We start from the raw sequence: 15,079 nt of genomic DNA, 5'->3' as shown, positions 1-15,079 counted from the left end.
CATTTCTTCGCCACAATATAAATTATTACGTGATGATAAACGAGGTAGCATAAACTAACTTCATTGAGATCGAGTCAACTGTACTTATCTTTAATATACAACTCATATTGTTGTATAGTTGAATGATTATAGTCACCTTCAGTATATCTAGCGTAATTGGAAGTTTGACATCGGTTTTATATAGCGAGTGCTCAACATTGGTTGATTGTAAGTCATCTTTAGTATATACATTACATGAGTACATTGTTTAATTATAGTCACTTTAATTGAGATACTAGAACTCTATAATCAGGTGTACGCAGTACCCTTACCACGTCGAGTTAATTCGTTAATTGTTTCTTATAGGCTGACAAGATCCTCCAAATAAAAGTTAAAATCTGAATTTATAAATTAATTTGATAATCATGTCACTCAATCTAATTCATGTTTACTAATGGTAAGACACTTGATTCCATTTATTATTTAACAGTGAAATTATGGCAATATTTATAATACCTGATATTTTCCAGGACTTTACAATGCCAGTTAAGATTTAAGAATCATATTGCTAAAGATTATGTGGTACAGCGTATGTTCTAACTATAAAGTTCAAAGTTCAGTAGCACAGAAGTCATCGACAGTCGTGTACGTCAGACACGTTACGTCACTTCGAATCGACGTTCTGCTATTGTCACGCGTATATCTGCGCATTCACGAGCAATTACCCGGGGTGGGGTAATCCCGTTAGGCGACGTACAGCTTCCACGGGGGAGGATCAAAGGACTCGCTATTCCAAGCTGCTGCACTCTTTGGTTGTTTCAGTCGTCGCTACAATGCTACTGGGGCCTGCAAGAAGGGGAATCATCCACGTCTATGTCGTTCCACGACTTTGTTGAAACTTGGGCAACTTTCTAATGCACACCTCTGTTCAACCAGCGTCGCTACGCAGCTTCGTACAATTATCGTTACTATTCCGTTTCCGTACGTTTCCCATATTTCTAGCCCTTTATATCTGAATTTCCAGTTTCGTTTTTCTGCCACAAGTGTTAACAAATCCTCTTGATATTGTCTTTGCATCGTCGTTGGAATGTTTTGGATCGTGGTAGATTTGCATAATACATCTTGAATTTCTATGGAATTAGAAAATGAGTGGGCTTTTAGATCTTGATGATGTGGCGAAGATTGAAATGGTAAAGAATTCTTACTGGAACTGGACCCATCAGAGATATTTTGGATATTTTGCTCTCACGATTAGTAAAAATATTCAGGTACTTTTATCTCTTAAACTAATTATTGTCGTTTATCGAGACAGAGACATTATTATTATTATATATGCCTGTCTACTTTTATTACAATATCTGTATATTAACGTACTTAGGTATCTACCATTATCAAGAGCAACGCTAATTTTTTAATAAGTGCTGAAGCTTGAAAGGAAACATTTATATCGGAAATTAACTTGGATTCGTGAGTACATTCTTGCTGTAATTGAACCTACCTTTAGGGGCTACATAACTTTCTTAGACATTTCATAAGTACTTCCTGTATACGTGATTTTTAATTATTTTCAGAGAAACTGACGCGGCACACGCTAAATCTTCTGTACTTATACGGTTAGCAGAGAACGTGGCAGCGCGGTGGAAAAATTCTGCAACGCGACACGAGACGGCAATCGCTTAATTGTGATTAATTGCGGTTTTACCAGGAAAAGATCGCGTTGTAACGCGCGGCCCGATTACCCGGCGCGAGTCGCTCAAGCGATTCGCTTGCTCGCGCAACTTTAAAGAGCCAGTTGCGTGCAATGCTTGTTTCCTTACTTTCACGCATCGTATCGAAACTATAGCCCTCTTGATTTCTCAGCCATTCTACTCGATCGTGCATGCTGATCCTTTTTCACGATAACGGTTAAGACCATCCTCTTCCTACCTCTGGCTGACCGCCGCAAATAACTTTATTGCGGCAATTAAAATTATCGCTGTCCCGGTTAAATCATCTGGTATTATAACATTTTTTTCACGATAAGCTTCTTTCTCTTAAATTCTTAGTATATACGTTTATGGAAATGTATTTTCATTATTTTTCCAAATTAACACACGCACCCTCTTTTGGAGTTTATTCTTTTAGAGAAGATCCAATATTCTGTGCAAATATTTTCTTTAGGTTTTTAATGCTTCCTAATCCTATTCACCTTACAAGTTTTTGCTAGAAACCAGATTAGTTCTATAGATATGTATAAATTGTAGCTTGGTAGCTTTAGTGTTAATTAAACGGTACATGATGTAAATGTAAAATAATATTGAAATCTCTGCGTACAATAATTATATCCAACTTATAATTCCTCTAACTGCTAAAGTATAACAAAATTTTGCATACATGAATGATTGGTTTTTAAATTATTTTCCAGAAGGCTCTGTAATTATATCATCCTTAATGTTTATGTCACAGGAAAATGTCCCATGAACCGCAATACAATTTACCTGCATCACGTTCAAGATGAATACTACGTATAAGCTTAAGGTAGATTTATTTCATCTATTAGTCTCTAAAATCCCATTAACCACCAAACTATCTATACATAAGAAGACCTTGCATTAAAATTTATACGAATTAAAAATCCAATATGCTTTTATAAGGTACGATGGAAGGAGGAAAGTTTCGATGCCTATTGCTGCGACATCCGGTTTCCGGGCAAGTGAAATGGCGAATGGAATAATTTAATATAGGGGCGATACAAGGGCCAAAGCGATCGGTCTAATCGTGTCTGAACGAGGTTAAAACACCGGCACCCGCCGCTCTTATTTACGTCCGACAATAAGTCAATTCATCACTCTGCGATTTGGCCTTAAGTGGTATCACTGACTCATACACACAGCCGTCTGGAGCGGTGTGCCTATTTCGGGCATAAATCACTGTTGCCCGTGCGGTGCGTAATAATGAACAAGCGAGCGTAGCACGCGACCCTTTAAACGTGCTGGCTGGAAAACGAGTGGCTCGTAAGGTAGTAGGGATTAGCTTTGGTCCCTATGTGTCCCTGCTTAATCCTGAAAACGTTACGGGCCGCGAAATTCTTCGCCCGTATCAGGTCACGTAAAAATGCAATTTTATGAGTACGTAGGTTTACAAACAAGGGGCCAGGCTATGCAGATAATAATGAAGATAAAGAAATGGATTTTTATTGCTTGATAAGTTGGTAAAGCTAACGTATAATCAGTTTAGATATTTTAGAAGTATCGTGGTCGAAGGAATATTTTTATAACGCTAACTCTAGAATTTGAATTGCGAGGGCAAAATTGTTTCTAGTAAACGCATGTAGTCGGTGATGCAATTGCGCTAATGCAAAGTGCGTTTGCTCAGAGAAATAGAAGATACCAGGGAGGATACCATTTTTATCGTAATACCGTGCAATTATTTATGTTTAAGCTTTAATTCGTGTTAAGTTGTTGGTAAGCAAGTAACAAATAAATAATTAATCAGCGAAGAACTTGATTAAGAATTAGTTCTGTATGTATTAAGGGGCACCATAGGCAGTTAATGAAGGGTAGAATACTCTGGTGATATAAAGATGCACGAAAGAAAATCTATTACGCCTGTTACACCAGTTGATGATTAACATAGAATGCCTATCACTTTTCTATCTAGTCGTCGTAAATAAGTAATTATACAAATTCACCATTACTACTATTCCGACTTATCAATACCTGAGCTATCTTGTACGATAATATATTACCAGATAGTAATATTGGTTGATTAACAAATAACAGGTTGTACGTTATAAATTTCTATTGCTAGTTTCTATAGCTACCTTGCATTAAATAGGACAATTAAACAGACTTTACTTTTCTTATTATTATATTATCAAACTTGTTACTATTATGCTGAAACTGAAACGTTGCAGGTCCACGTAAAACCCAAAGTCCTTTACCGAAGGTACAAAGTATAAAAACTATATTGCCGTGGCAATGTAGGAGTCGCGACATTTTAGCCGAATGGCAGCGGGAGACGCGGATAAACCAGGAAGTACGGGGAACCGACCGGATCCGGCGAAGTTCTGGCACGGATTTCGTTCACAGGCTCGTGGCCCACGGCCACGAAAACCCGGGAGACATGGATCGTGGGCAACAAGTCACCGGGAAACGGCGCGTGACCGCCACATTCACGCTGCCAGATTTACGACAATAAAAATGGGCGCCGCCGAATGGAGGATCGTCCTTTGGCCGGATAAACAATACCGTTGATAGAATTATGGCCTTGTCGTTCGATTTTCGATGCGACGATCTCCTCGAGCAACTCCCTGTAGCATTGTGTCCTTTTTCCAGCCTGTATTGAGGAATCGATTCGCTTTATCGGGCAACAATTACGACACCGCAACGGCAATCACCATGTTTCAAAGGATGACTTCGACGTAGAAACGATTATCTTGATCAGAGTAATTAGCAGATTGCTTGGGCTCAGGTAGACTTCCCAATATTAAATTTATTGTTTGGGAAAAATTCGATGGTATTAAATGTTTGGTATTAAATACAGTCGTTGTGGAAGTATGGAAAAGGGGAAGAAGATAATGAAAGGATATTTGGAACTGTTCAATGTTCAATCATTTTCATCGTCCATTGTGTAGTGGACGACGAGGAATTTGCGGAATGTCTTTCCACGGTGAATATTTATGAATTTTAGATAGCTATAGTAGTGCCATGTTAGTTGACATTCCTATTCTCATCAATTAACCCTGCAATACTACATCTGTGTATACACAATGCTCTTAGTACTGTACTGGGAAGTTCTATACCATAAACATGAGAATAAGTAAAACTAAAGTTTAAATATCCACTTTGTATAGATTCGAATTTATTCTTGAATAGTTATGGGAGCTTCCCGTGTGAGAAAATTATTAGAATATATAAGTAACAAAGACTTACCATTTTTCAACGATAATTAGAGTACGCAGTATACTACTTACTACAATATTCCAAGATTAATAGACTGCTAATTTTACAATCGTGAGATTTCGTATACAGCTAAACAAAATACTGAAGATTTCTTAGAACTCTCTTTTGTCATCTCACCAAATACGCTGTTAATCCATCATTCACTAAAGATTCTCACTTCTCTGCTCAATAATTCTCTCGTCGTTTTATCACTTTAAACATGAACTTGGGAAACTTCAAATATACCAGTCACTACATATATACGTAATGTCGTTCTAGAAACCTCGTGTCACATTTGGATTCGATACATCGATGGCCAATGTGCTTGAAGAAGGGTTGCTGCAAGGATACAAGGATATAAGAATGGCTGGATCGGTACCGGTCGTGTCTCAGCCACAATATTATTCTTCCAGCCGATACAACGTTTGGATGGAATGGGAATGGCGAAAGAAACGTTGGTAACATATTGGAGGGGTCGCGGGATACGTCCAAGTCGCTGGTATTATGCCTTCTCGCCAGTACATACACGGCCACGTGCCTATGCGTGACACGTTTACGCTTGGCTGGCCGCATTTCCACTCTCTCCCTCCGTATCGGCCCGTATTCATCTCCGATTTCTTGTTGGGGTGCGCGCCGATTGCGTTTCCACTTTAACTGTGCGTCGTTCAACGTCTATCAACGGGTACACGAGCTGCATGCTACTTAAATCCGCACGAATCCAGCCGTCTGATGAACATGTTCAATATGATAGCTTTTTTATTTGCGAACATCGATATTTTGTATGGCGTTGAGTAGGGTATTTAAGAAGAGAATATGTTGTATCGTGTTTCTTTGATCTAAAGAGTATTTAAGAAGGGAAATGTTTGTTTGGTATTAGACAAATCGTTTATGCAAAGTTTAGAGTTCTGTTGTTCCAGCAAACGATGAGGAGATTAAAAGATTCTTAATTTATTCAAGGTTGATTATTCAAGGTATTCATACAATGACATTGTACGCGATTGCGATTGAACAAAATCCTTAGAAGCTACTTTAATAGGAAATCGTTTAATTTTTACTTTTGATTTCGGCTTTTTATTATCTCACATTTGTATAACTTATCGCGTCATTTTGTATAACTTTCGTCGACGAAGTATTATCAGTTGTAACATTTATTAACGCTATTTAAAACACGTAGCATACAAACCTATAAATCTCGTTTGTAATATAACAGTTTATAAATTGTAAACTTATTTAACTTTTTCATAGGAATAGGTAAATCCTATCAAAGTAACCGTTATCAAATATGTTTTAACGATAGTCACGATAATAAGTGTATACGCTTAACAGGGGGAATGATTATTAAGCGATGTCCGGGATCGGGTTCGCGCAAAGAGAGACGTTTGAACCTAAGGATCGGTACGGTTGAGGCCGTGTGAACGCGTTCGTGTCGGCATTAATTGAACTTTGCTCGATAAGCATTACGAGCTGCTATCGGAGACGGGATTTCATGCAAAAGAAAATCTTTCGGCGCGTTAAGATCATCCGGTGAGACAAGAATCCTTTTTCTTCCAGTGTGTTCATTCGGTCGGTTGTCGCGTTCACGCTATGCGATAATTAGGAAACGATTAATTTCGCTCCGCGTAACACGTCGTTACAAATGGGATTTGATACAACCAACAGTTTATCTGATGAACAAAAACATATTACCCCGAGCACGAACGACGTAATGCGGTAAAGAAAATACGTAGTTAACAGTACTAGTGAAACGATAAAAGTTGTTGTTCTTCAAGGTGTAAAAATTCGGCTGCGATCGAGTCTCGTTTATGCCTCTAAACGCATAATCATATTGCGTAATTTGTTTAGGGCCTTCGAATTGAGACTGAAATTTGTTTGTTTCAAATTTCAGATTTTGCAGATTGGACGATTTTAACGAAGTACTTTACATCGGTATTTATGTATCAGTGGATTCCTGAGGATGCTGGCTAAAATACTTGCGAGACGTTGGATTATTTCTCTGCAGAAGATACCTCTGTCATTAGGTATAGAAGAATCTTCTTGTCTTGATGATTCTATTATATCTTCCGTGATTTTTCCAATTCACTATTAACGTACATAGTCCTTGCAATATTCGTCATTATCCTTTCATATACCTCGTTATCTCAAGGCTTGAACTGCGATGTTTTAGAAGCTTTTATCCGCTCAGGAACAGCTTATATTCACAAAAGTAATTATTCCTCAAGCGTGTCTCTCAATACTTGATCCTAAAGTTTCAACATGTTCTATCCTCTACGATTCTCCAAGTTTACTTTCTCAGATTACACATGTTTATTATCATTGCAGGTACTTCGGATTTCTAGAGTCTACCCTGCAACATTCTGCGACCTTTCATCCATCCAAGAGGAGTTTACATCCGCAAAAAGCAGGCGATCATTATTCTTCAAGCACCTTCTCATATCTGGTTTCCCAAGTTTCACCATGTTCGTCTTCCATGATAATGCTACAACTACCAATGAAAAAACCATGAAACACGCGAATCTATGAAATTTCAATGAAAAATTACAAACTGGTAGTTCTAGTATCGAAACGTTCTACGCAACAAACCAATCTACCAACCTTCCCACCCAACTATCTTCCACAAAGGACTAACTCTTCCAGGCGAATCAACGCATGGACAAACGTTACAACCATAAACATCCAAACGAAGTCTCACCGTTGTTTGCTTACCTTTCACCTCCCTCTACTCTTTCAACCAGAGGCCTGATTTCAATTCACCGTTGAATCACGGTAACCTGACGTTCGATTGCACTTTTTCAAACGCCCATTACCCCGGAGATCCGGCGTGGAGGGTGGCCAGGTCGTTACCTATGGGTGTCGAGGTGGTATGATAGTCACGGCATACGTGATCAGGCGCGTGAGCGAACTGCCAAGGCACGCGTCGCCGTGCCGGAGTACGTAATTATCATAGGGAAGTTAGGGTTGCCTTCGGATACACATACACATATACACATGTGTAAATACATATGTATACGTATGTGTGCACAGATGTAGGAATATATGTACACGTGGGAGAGAGGTCGAGGGTTGGTCGACTTGGGTCAGCAAGTCACGCGAGGCACGCTCGTGGCGGACGTGGAAACAGGGAGGAGTACTTTTATTGTTCTACTAGTTGTCTTAGAGTCGCTTTTCCTGGCCACTGGGCAGACCGGTTGAGAACGGAGGTCGATATCTATGCCTGGACGAACCTTTTACCCTCGTGCATGCCTGTTCCTTTCGTGGAACATGTCTGACCTTTCGTGTGACTTCTCGATCGCCAATTTTTTGAGTACTTTCAAACTGCCGTACAGATGTGGAGAACTGGATGAAGGTTTCGGATCGAAGATCGAGGCGGAAGATTTTTGATTTTGAAGATACCGCGGAGAATTTCCTTCTGGAAAATTTGTGCTATAGAGATGATTTAAATGTCAATTGTTCTTGTCGTTGAATCGTAGTAGAAATTAGTAAAACGATAATGATCGATAGTAATAGGATTCTAAATCTAAAGTGGATTTTCTTTTTTAGGGAATTTGTAAAAAGATAAATGTTGGAGCTGATAATATTGCAAAGCAACACAGCACCTAGTATATTCACCTATGGTTACGCAACAGAGTTTCTTCTGAAGAAATCGCGTGAACAAAATGCGCCGTGGAGCTTCCTTCCATCGATAAGAAGTATACAAGCGTAATCCACCATAAGTTTCGGCGAACACGCGATCAACGTTAATGACTTTGCTCGAATTACCACGGGGAACGTATATAAGTATCTGGAATATTCGTTTATGGCCTAGTGAACCTATCGTTGGATAGTTTATCACTAGACCGCGGATTTTTGATGCATGTGTGCGAAATTTAAGTATGCAAAAATGCACAGAACGCGTATAAAATATTCAAAGTAGAGTTTTTTTTAATGTTTAATAAGTATGTCGAATCTCTATTTAAATTCTATTTCTGTAATTTTTTAATTTCTCTAAAAATCTACAAAGATATAAATTTGTATAAAAATCTGCAGTCTATCCATCGCCATCCACGAACTCGAAGAAATGGAAAGAGTATCGAAGAAGATATCGTCGTATCGTTGGGAACGCATTCTAAATTATTTTCGACAGAAAGGAATATTATTAGAAGAAGAGCAAATTAATTTGGACTGTGAGAGGTGTGCGGACGAAAGGGTAGCTTGTAATTTCAATTTGACGCGAGAGCCACAAAGTGGCCCGGGGCCAACACGCGTCGTCGCGTAATTTCATGAGGTTCCTGCTGACGATGGTTTCGTTCCCTTTCGCGTTGTCCCGTGATGTGTAAACCGAGTCAAAGGAAGTTGGCCACGATCAGAACGATGTTGACGATTTGCGAGCTTGCTGGAGACGTTGATGCGTGAAATGATAAAAGGCGAGGTGTAGAGATTGAGTAAGCTAGGATTTTGTAGTGTAATAACAGAAGGTGCTGGGTCACCGGTTCGAGAGAAATTTTGGCTAACTCAGAGTTTGCTGACTTTTGCAATAAACAATGAATGTTATAGGACTTCTGGACTTTTAATTTCTCTTGTGCTTCCAGTTGAAAGCTGAGGAATGCGTTGATTTATTACTAATGTGTTTGATAAAATTAGTGATAAGTATTTGTAATTGATTTTTATATCAATTTGTCATACATTTTTCTACTTTTCTTTTTTTTTTTTAATAATAATATCACTCGTTCCATTTTGAGATATCAAGATACATTTGAAGTTTATTTGGAGAAAGTTTCTATTTATACTTTTTATATCCAAATTTGTAAGATATCAATCAAACTGAAAACAACTATAATAAGAGAAAAGTATTAATTTGTAATCATAGAGTCGTATGCTTAAAGAATTGAGAAGGTAATTTAAATTAAAAGTGACCAAAGTTTCCGAAAGATTATCTATATCTATAGTACCGTGTTCTTCGTTCTTCAGTTTTGATTTGAAAATGCTATCGCTGTGTGTACGATCCGCACGTGCGAACGAGACCATCAATTCCCTCTTTGACAACTGATCCATGGTGATTGCAATCTAACGAGGCGTCGAAACCACAAGCCGTTTACATCAAACCACCCCAAGCTAAACCTCTGAACTCCGCGAAATGATTGTGTCACTACGTATTCCATCGAACCGGCCAATGTACCAAATTAATGTGCAATCTTTCTGGTTCGTACAAACATCCATTCTTACAGTTATTATCTCTACAATGATTTACCTCCCAATTTTGTTACTAACGAACACTGCTTTTATACGTTAAAATCTTTCCTATCAGATCTTTCAGAATTCACATTCTCTTCTTCAAACCATAAAGAAACAGGTAACTGTCCTTCGCTTTGTTATTTCCTATCAAGCAAACCTACCTCCGTACATCTTTATTTTCCCATAAAGTCATCCGAAACCGATATTCACTTTCTCAAACCAGACAAAAACGTCGAACAAAGAACATCCTACTATTCCTGAACTCCACTTCACGTTTCATTTAAACCAAATCCAATTTACCTACCAAATTACCTTTTCCAGATCACAATTCCTCCATACTTTCCAATATGCAAATCTACGCAGAACTCTATATCCTTTTCTTTCAACCATAAAATCTTCCAAAACCAACTTCCCACTCCGAAAACTCAAGATAAAATACCATCCTCCAATTCCTCCCTCTCTTCTTCGTCAAACCTCTGAATAGCGGAGAGTCAAAGCGTTAATTCGCTCTTTGCCAGCTGATCCATGGCGTTGTAACCTGGCCGGGCGTCCAGAAGCCGTTTATAACAAGCTGCCCGCGGGCAGGGCTCTCTGATCTCCGCGAGATGATTGTGCCAGCGCAGTCCACAGGGTGGGGCCTGGCTGTTCGGTGTTGCCGCGCGGCCAAGCGTCTCTACACAGCCCCCGGGGCTTGTTCTCTCTCTCTCTCTCTCTCTCTCTCTCTCTCTCTCTCTCTCTCTCTCTCTCGACGACAAAGGGGCCGCGGTTCAACGCGCCACAAAGCGCCGGGACGCCCACTCACACCCCATCCTCACACACACCTACACGCACACGTAATTCTCACATATACAAAGGCACATACAATCTAGTCTCATACATAGACATATCAAAGATATACACACATAGGCATGCGTGCACACGTACACACACAGAGGTATACATGCGTGCATCCACATATGCATAGGTAGACTCACACAGATATATGTATAAATACTTGTATTTTATATATGCATATATATTATGTACACACACACGTATATGTGTGCATGCGTATGTGTATAGAGAGAAATATATATGTATATAACTGGACTGAGGATATTTATGCAAATTGGTATTTTTATTGAACACAACTAAAAGAGCAGAGATCTGGGCAGAGATTCGTTTCATCTAACAGATGTTAGAATAGATAATGTATTCTGGATATTTCGTATATTTTTGCAATTACAGGAAGCGCGTTCTCTGCACTTTTGCACCTTTAAATTTTCCATAAACGCATGAAAATTCGCAGTACATATGCGAATACACTGTGTTCCATGTATTACGCTCTTATACAGATACGTGTATAGCTGCGTATATGTATGGGGAGAGAGTCGTAGATTCGAATACAAAGGCGAGGGAAGAAGGCAGGAGTCGCGACGCGTGAACTTGCACCCAGAGGCGCCTCCGACCACCCTTTGGCCGGGCTGTATGTAGCGAATCGAGAACGGGGAGAAGGAAAATCTGGAGGTGGAGAAGGGAGAAGGAGGAGGGACTGGAGTCCTAGCACCCGTGGCCGATAAGATGGCAACAAGGATCGATTCGTAGAGACGACTTCTCTCTGGCGGTTTCAGTTACGAAGCTTCTTACGGTAGAGTTATTGGGGTTTGTTAGGTTCTTCCTGGAATTTGTGATAGATAGATTTTGTACTCTAACCGTTAGCCACATCTGTCTGTTTTTTCTTCTTCATTAGCTTTTCTATTTCAAAATTACTTCTTCTTTGGGAAGAGCACGAAGACAAAAACGGGGAATTTTTCTCCAAAAAAATCGCCAATCGATTAAGATTAGAAACGATCAAAGAAATGTTTAGCCTGTTTAAGATCTGTTAGCAAAAATCGATAAATCATCTACATTCTATCTTTTATGTGGTGTTCTAGAGGAAGCCATTTCGACAAATCGACGAACTACAATTTCAAGAAACACCGTCACTTACACAGCAACAGGAACATTCTACGACGTATGAACCTCAAGTCGAAACGATTATTCCTACCACGAACTACTCCAAACGTCCGAAAGTACGAACCTCCGATCATAACAATAGAACGTCAAATTACTATGAACTAAGAATAACGAAAGAAACTTACCCTGTCCAGGAGCTGGCGACGTGGCGTGACTCCAGCCTCCTTTGTACGAACTGCTGGCATCTGTAACGTGAAGGAAAAAAGAAGCTCGCATAAATACGAATCACAGAATCTTCAAAATAAATCTTTCAACATGCAGACGTCATAATTTCAATGAAAATAACAGTTTACAACACAATGTTGAAAGAAAAGCAGCACATCGATCGAGCTATAAAATGCAACCCAGGCACGTGTTACATTCGCTTCGCGATCCCTCACGAGAGATTACACAATTTTCTTTTTCTCTGTTTTTTAGGTCAAGTTATTAGAAGACGTATACCGTCTGCAATTGCAAGGTAATCAGTTCTGTGAATCGCTTGGTAGCCGTAAAGTATATCTGATCGCCACTTTCCAGCGAGTTTCGTTGAAAAACAATTCCTTAAGAAAATCTTTACGACCCCTTAACGATACACCGCCTTCTTCCAAGTCCGTGTACTTTGGAAAATATGACCCACCGGCCTCGACGATCGATTAAAATCACTTTTCGCGTGGCGAGAAGACGGTGCTTCCGAAGTTTGCGTTCCGATCGTCGAGAAGATCGAGGCTGAACAGTTTCTTCGATTATCGTTAGAATGGCTCAAAATTACCGAGTAACATTTGTTATAATATTCTGTCCATTGCCATCTTCTTACATCTGTGGTCCAACGTCGCGTCATACTGTGGCTGACTGCTCTATGTATTTTTCAACAGATTAAAATACCTCTTGTAATTCTTAGATATCAAATTTCCACATTACATTTAGTTTATCACGATATTACGTAATCAGCTATATGCGTTGCATAAATGAAATTTATATTTTTGCTAACAAAATATATTTATATATTTATGTATTATTTTTATATATATATTTATATATTTGCTAACAACATACAACACTATTTTAAACAAATACAAATAAAATAGAACAATCACACTCTGATGTGATATTGGATGATATTGGACCATAAATACAAGAAGATGAGCAGAAGAATTTTGATAAGAAATGGTACCGATTGTATAAGAATGAACTTATAAGAATACCATATAGCGGTATCCAAATATTAATGCGAATCACTGTACCGTTTTTTATTATATTTTCCAAATACTGAAATACTGTACCTATATTCTATATATGTATACCTATCTAAAATCTGCTATATTTATCCGAACACCTATATTTATCTAAGATATTTATGTTAACACTGCTGTCACGGTGGTGATCGAAACGCGTGCACGGTATTGGTTTCAGGGACGTCGCGATCATCCCTTAGGAACCTTCGGTCGATTCTTCCGGCGGTGTTTCGAGCGCCGCCGGTCTGTTTGCAGACAGATATATTTTCATTTGGCAGTTATTGGCACGAGGGTGGCTCCCATGTGTATACACACGCGGTACTGTACGTCATGCTCGCAGAAAGTCCGTCTTTCTGTGCAAACAGAAGGCCTAGGTGTACGAAACGAGTCAACCTTTCGTCTTTACTATCCCCTTCGTTTGATCTGGAGACCATGTTCCATTAATAGGGCCTCGGATTTCACGTTCACGAAAACGTCAGGGACTATTCATGCGCTAATGTACCGTTTCAGCCTGGGAATCATCTACTCTCTTCCAATTACCTGCTCTCTTCTCTGGCTTTTCTAGTTACATCTATTCGCATTAGAGGGGAGAGCTTCTCTTTTCTAAAGGATCGTCGCCACCTTTTTAAGTAAGTGAATGGTGAAATTATTTGCAGATTGTTGTATTCGCCAAGCTTCGTTTATGATACATTTTTTATTCAGATAAAATACTAGCAAATTTCATTATAAAGTTAGCGAAGAGTAAAAGAAGGAGCCTCGAGTGGTTCAAGTAAGATGACCTGTTTTTCTTTTCTTATGTGTTTAGATACTTTTATATGTATAAATAAATATAGAAATAAGTCCTTCATAATGAAACTATAATCTTATTGTAAAATACTCGTATTTACTGTTACATTTGCTATTTGTTACACGAGGTTGTGACATAGCATTGATAAAAATAATCTTTTTGTAGGGAAGACTAGAATCAGCTTGTCTTATTCGCCACGAAGAACTTTATCGTCCAAAGTCTGTGAATCTCTTTATTTAAGAAACTGAAAGATGTCAGCCCCTTCAGCATCAAACACGAAAGAGAGAACAGAGAGTATCATTGGAAAAATCAACTTATTCTTTTTTGTTATTTCCATACATTCATTTGTCGTGAGGTTCCATGCACACCATACAGCGTCAAACGAAATCATAGTGTCACGTGGTCGCACATGGATCATCGCTGGATCTAGATCATCGTTATCGATTTATATCATTTATATCTCGATCTTGTTCTCACTTTTGCGAACGAAAAGAATTTATAACGTTTTAAAAAAGTATTTAACGTAAAATTGGGACAAGAAATTTATTAATAAGTATATTTATAAGACTTTCTTTTAGCGTTACGAAATACGCAAATAATCTCGCAATAAGGAAGTATCAATGACTATAACAAAAGAATCTCTGAACTAAGAAAAAAGTGCACGATAGGAAGAAACGATAGAAGAAATTGTAGAACAAACAAAATTTGATCGAAACGATGAATAAACGTGACAGGTATGACATTCAGAACTGAAAATACAAAAATATTCTAAAAATGTCAGAAGACATTAAATCGAATAGATTGCTCGACCAGGTCGTATCAGGTCAATTAATTTCAAACTAAATTAATATTTCGATCGATCATAAACTACAGTTGTTACGCTGTTTACAGAATCAGCTGCCAACGGATCGACATCACCAGATTAATGGAGCGCATGGGGGCCCAAACCAAAGCCAACTTCGCATAAAATAAAGAAC

General features: G+C 38.7%; 1 protein-coding gene and 1 long non-coding RNA gene across 6 annotated transcripts in view; one reads left to right on the top strand and one right to left on the bottom strand.

Annotated features, from left to right (window-relative positions):
* The window catches only part of Ets65A (DNA-binding protein D-ETS-3), a 65,644-nt gene that overhangs the window by 9,917 nt on the left and 40,648 nt on the right, over positions 1-15,079 (bottom strand). For 4 of the 5 annotated variants that reach the window (XM_069109873.1, XM_069109844.1, XM_069109855.1 and 1 more), the window contains one exon: positions 12,230-12,289. The exons of the other annotated variant lie outside the window; for it this stretch is intronic. In XM_069109873.1, coding sequence (XP_068965974.1) covers positions 12,230-12,289 — 60 coding nt within the window. The remainder of the gene's footprint in view (positions 1-12,229; positions 12,290-15,079) is intronic. 5 annotated transcript variants of the gene reach the window in all.
* On the top strand, positions 4,509-7,379 carry LOC138178280 (uncharacterized). Its single transcript, XR_011172669.1, has 3 exons — positions 4,509-4,629; positions 5,181-5,355; positions 7,221-7,379. It is a non-coding gene; the product is annotated as an uncharacterized LOC138178280 (long non-coding RNA).

The sequence above is a fragment of the Bombus flavifrons genome, chromosome 1, assembly GCF_040668555.2.
Source record: "Bombus flavifrons isolate JBK064 chromosome 1, iyBomFlav1_principal, whole genome shotgun sequence".
In the NCBI taxonomy this organism is placed as follows: Eukaryota; Metazoa; Arthropoda; class Insecta; order Hymenoptera; family Apidae; genus Bombus; species Bombus flavifrons.
Note: the sequence above shows the minus strand (reverse complement) of the source record. Positions and strands in the feature narration are given on the sequence as shown.